This window comes from Triticum aestivum, chromosome 4D (assembly GCF_018294505.1).
Source record: "Triticum aestivum cultivar Chinese Spring chromosome 4D, IWGSC CS RefSeq v2.1, whole genome shotgun sequence".
Taxonomy (NCBI): domain Eukaryota; kingdom Viridiplantae; phylum Streptophyta; class Magnoliopsida; order Poales; family Poaceae; genus Triticum; species Triticum aestivum.
In genome coordinates, this window is record NC_057805.1 from 465,222,971 (window position 1) to 465,228,196 (window position 5,226).

A 5,226-nucleotide genomic window follows, 5' to 3' on the forward strand; every position below is an offset into this window, starting at 1 on the left:
TTCAATCTCGTTACCGGCAAGTCTCTTTACTCGTTCCGTAATACATCATCCCGCAACTAACTCATTAGTTACAATGCTTGCAAGGCTTATAGTGATGTGCATTACTGAGTGGGCCCAGAGATACCTCTCCGACAATCGGAGTGACAAATCCTAATCTCGAAATACGCCAACCCAACAAGTACCTTCGGAGACACCTGTAGAGCACCTTTATAATCACCCAGTTACGTTGTGACGTTTGGTAGCACACAAAGTGTTCCTCCGGTAAACGGGAGTTGCATAATCTCATAGTCATAGGAACATGTATAAGTCATGAAGAAAGCAATAGCAAATACTAAACGATCAAGTGCTAAGCTAACGGAATGGGTCAGGTCAATCACATCATTCTCCTAATGATGTGATCCCGTTAATCAAATGACAACTCATGTCTATGGCTAGGAAACATAACCATCTTTGATCAACGAGCTAGTCAAGTAGAGGCATACTAGTGACACTCTGTTTGTCTATGTACTCACACATGTATTATGTTTCCGGTTAATACAATTCTAGCATGAATAATAAACATTTATCATGAAATAAGGAAATAAATAATAACTTTATTATTTCCTCTAGGGCATATTTCTTTCAGAGATCAAATCAATAATTCAAGTACCAGATACTCAAAAATGTCCATAACCGGGGACACGGCTAACCATGACTAGTTTATACACTCTACAAAGGTTTGCTTACTTTTCCCCACAAGACTCGATCTCCTCCGTTGGATTTCTCGCACTTCATGGTGTTTGAGAAACGGATGACCGAGACATAGTCTTTCAGAAGCATTAACTCTTTACTCTGGGTAGACAGTTACACCTACTTTCCCTCTACATCTGCTAGCTTACCACTCAAAGAGGTCACGCAACATACTGAACTATGCCAGAGCCCATAATGGCTTTTGGCTGCGCACGGAAGTTTCTAGCATGAATAATCTTATGATCCCTTTGAGCCTGGGTGGCGGACCGTAGGATGATCACACGGGTACTCCGGGATATCCTAGGACAACACTGCATTCTCCAGGTGCCCACAAGCAATCCACTCAGATGTGTATTAAAGTTGCCACCTTAAGTTGAACCATGAATTAACATACTCACATCTGTCATGGATACTCTCAAACCCAATCCACGTCTATGAGCATAGCATAGCAATATAAGCATAACGTATAAGTAACTCCCAGGGTTTGATAATAAATAGAGCAATAGGTTCTACCTCATCATCTACTTCCCAAATACCCACAAGTTAATCACATCCTAATCATGCAGTGTCTGAGGATTGTAACTAATGCATAAAACTGGGTATGAAAGGGGTATGATCAATATGTTACATGCCTTGCTGACGATCTGCAAAACCTAGAGACTCGTAGTAGCACGCTTCGCACTCCGGAAATTCTATCACAAACAAACAATAGCATACATAAGCAATCAAGCAAAGATGCACGGGTAAAACTCAAATAAGAAGATCTAACCATAAAGTTCAACTGAAGAACTCCGGTTGGCAAAAAGAATCAAATCAAACGGAGCAACGAAACTCAAACTGCGAAAGAAACAAGATCCGTTTACTAATGTGGACTAAAGTCAAATTTTACAGTACCAAAATCTTGGTCAAGTTGGTTAAACAGAAAGAGGACTTCGAGAAGAAGATCTAGACGCTTGTTTCACCTGAGTTGTATAAACGAACGAAAAGTTATACTAGATCGAAGATTTGGGCAGACATCGCGATCGAAAATAATCGCGGAAAACCCTGAAAAAAGAAAAAACTGACGAACAGGCTAACGAACGAACGTTCGTTGTCTGCGACTAACCGACGAACAACGTTCGTTAAAACGAACGTACGGACGAATGTCCGCTAAATAAATAAATCGACGGAAAACCGAACGAACCGATCTATTAAAAAACTAGATCCAGGGTTTAAAAAAACCAAACGGTTAACCGAAAAAAACGGCAACGGCGGCGGCGGCGTCGGCTACCTCCGGCGGGGCGGCGCGGCGTCGGGCTTGCGGCGGCGGGGCGGCGCGGCGTCGGGCTTGCGGCGGCGGGGCACGCAGGCGGCGGGGTATTTATGAGGGGGTCGGGGTCGAGGCCGACTTGGAGGAGGGGCGGCGCGGCGGCGTGGCGCAGGCGGACTCCGGCGAGTCCGTCTTGCGCACGGGAGGGAGGCGGCGGCGCTGGCTGGGCCAGCTGGGCCTCGGCCCAGTCCGGTCCGGCGGGATTTTTTTTTAAAAACCAGATTTCGCCGGAAAAATTCTAGAAAAATAAATAAAAATCTAAAAATACCAAAACAAATTTTCACCGTCTAAATAAAATATTTAGAAGAAGATGAACATTTTCTTGGCCCTAAGATGCAAATTTGAAAAATGCATATTTTTCTAGTTCAAATAAAATTCAAATAAAATTATTTATTTGATTTTAATATTTTCTCCAATATTTCCTTTATTTTGGAGAAGTCATATTATCTCCTCTCATATATTTTAATAAGAAATATTTTCGGAGAGAAAAATTATTAAAACCAAAATGATCCCTGTTTCAATATTTGATAAAATTCAAATATGAAAAACGTAAAATCCCCAACTCTCCCGTGGGTCCTTGAGTTGTTTAGAATTTCGAGGATCGCAAAACGAAAATGTAATAAAATATGATATGCATGAATGACCTATTTTCAATTTGGAATGTTACATTTAAAATTTTATTTACTATTTATTTCAATTTCACTGTTCATTAAGGAGCATACGCTCCCAGAGCCAAAAATCCACGTCCATAAATTTTGCCTCTATTCTGTCTCAGTGGGAGGTCGCATTCTCAGGGCTTGCCAAAGAACACCTGTTGGGTGTGATGAAGGAGCTGGAGCAACTAGATCGGGACCCTCCTCTATTACTCTGGCCTACTTGTATTTTTCATTAACAAAGCTTGGTTTCATTGATCAATGCAGTGGAGCCGGTGCCTTCCTGCCCTTTTCCTCTAAAACTAAAAAATGGCGCTTATAAAATTACAGGGGGTAGAAGAAAGGACATGATTGGCAGCTAACTAGGAAATGGAAGAGGCGATGATTACGTCGCGCGAGGAAGATTCGGGCGCAACCGAGGCTAGTTCTTGGCTGTTAGCTAATCTGTCGCCGGTGCTGAGTTGATTACACTCGATTAGCTTCCCACTACTGTCGAGTGAAAGTGAAACCTGGTGCACTAAATATTCGGCAGTTTTTCAACACTCACTCAATTGCATGCGTGTAGTGATGGTGACAATTTCATGTGGCAGGACCAAGCCCGATCGGGGATGATATTTTTCAGTTCATTTTTGCGTCGGGCGCGCCGGAGTTGATATTCGCTCCAGCGACGGATCAACGTACGTACGTCACACACCAAACCTCTGGTGGAAGATTGGCATCTCCATGACTACAATCAACCACCCCTGCGCTGATCAACATCAGATCGAAAGCACCTTACAGTAGTTGCAATTATTGCCCGGTGGCTTCCAATCCGTCGCAAGCTTTGCATTTTGTTTGTGAGCAAAAGTTGACTTAGGCAAAATTAGGTCTCCTGTTTCATGATTATTTAAACAAACGAGGGGGAGCATCAGAACATGCATGGTTCCCATTAGCAGGCCAGCTAGCAGATAAGAGCAAATATTTCTTACTTTCTGCAATTGGCTTGCATATCTGTTCTTGCTTTACACTTCTAGTCTTCATCCTTTTCTGTGTGCAAGTTACTTCTTGTTTTCCACTTCAAGTAACTTAGCTGGATACACTTTGCACTTCAATTGAGGCCTTACCACAACTTCAGGTGGATACATTTTCCACTTTAAGTAACTTCCCTGCAATGAACAACTTGTTACTAACATTGCTTTCTACTTGAAGTGGCTCGCACACCTGCAAGTTGCACTCTGATGCTACCGTATAAGGAAGCACAACAGTGACTCTGTTGGGTAGATGCATCGACCTGTCCGCGTGATCTGGAAAGGGTCTACTCGTTTGTCGTGAATGATACTCTTCTAGACTATATATGCATATACTCCCTCTGTCCCAAAATATAAGAACGTGTTTAACACTACACTAGTGTCAGAAACGTTCTTATATTATGGGACAGAGGGAGTATAATCTTGCATTATTGTTGCTTGTAAATTTTAGAACTGCAGGTGAGAAAAAGACAGCTGCTATTAAAATGCTCTGGCATGCTTGTCTGAATGCCTCTGGCATATGCCAAATTCCGCAAAGCCTGAAGTCCCAAAGTGCCAGGTCAAAGAAAACCCGGAATGCAATACCTTTGCCATTATTTGATTCAATAGTTTGACGCTTCTTAAATTGGAATTATTCGATCTCAGCTCCGTTTATACATTTTTCTCGTGTCATCTACAATGTGGTTTTACTTCCATCATGTCATCAGATTTACACAAATAAGCTGAAGATATTGCAGAATTGGTCTCCAAATTAAGCGTCTAGATAGTATTCAGAAACTAAATATATATGTATATAAATTACGAAAGCATACTGAATTGTACTGTAGATGAAGAGAATTTTAAGCTAGCTTCTGAACGAACAGATCTTCGATCTGCTTCAGGTTCAGGCCTCCTGGAACTCGAGCACCACCACGGCCTTCGGCTTCCTCCCGCTCTGGCTGCGGAGCAGCCGCCGCACCGCGGCGATGAGCCGCTCGGCCGCTGCGGGCGACGACCGGCAGAAGGCCGCATGCCTCGCGATCGCCGCCTCTACCTCCGCCGTGGCCGATCCTCCTCCGCCGGCGCCAGCCGCGGCGAGCTCCTCGCCCACGGCGTCGCCGCATAGGCCGCACAGCCACCGCCCGGCGTACTGCGCGCGCACGCCGGCCGCGTACGCCGCAGTGCACTCCTCCCTGAGCCCGCAGCACGCGCACGCCGCCCACTCCACCTCGGCCGCCGAGGCAGCCTCGATGGGCGGCGCCACGTCCTGCGCAACCACCGCCGACATGCCAGCACGGTGGGAAACCTCCCTCTTCTTGGATCCTGGTCGAGGACGGCTCTAGTCTAGATCAAGGCCCCGATGCTGATTCTTCTCGCCTCACGTGGTTGGGTGGTGTCGTTAGAGGAAGACGAAGAGGCGGTAGTCGCCGCGGGCGAGGGGGAGGAGCGGCTGGTCGTCCATGGACGAGGTGGAGGAGGTGGGTGACATCGGAGGAGCTCGGGCTGGTGGAGCAGCGCGCTCCGCGACGCGTCTTTTGTATGCGACGAG

General features: G+C 45.5%; 1 protein-coding gene across 1 annotated transcript; it reads right to left on the reverse strand.

Moving 5' to 3' along the window:
* Positions 1-4,240: 4,240 nt before the first annotated feature.
* On the reverse strand, positions 4,241-5,177 carry LOC123098656 (uncharacterized). Its single transcript, XM_044520705.1, has one exon. It carries the CDS (start codon positions 4,963-4,965, stop codon positions 4,582-4,584), a length of 384 nt encoding a protein of 127 aa, XP_044376640.1. The 5' UTR covers positions 4,966-5,177; the 3' UTR covers positions 4,241-4,581.
* Between the last annotated feature and the right edge of the window lie 49 nt (positions 5,178-5,226).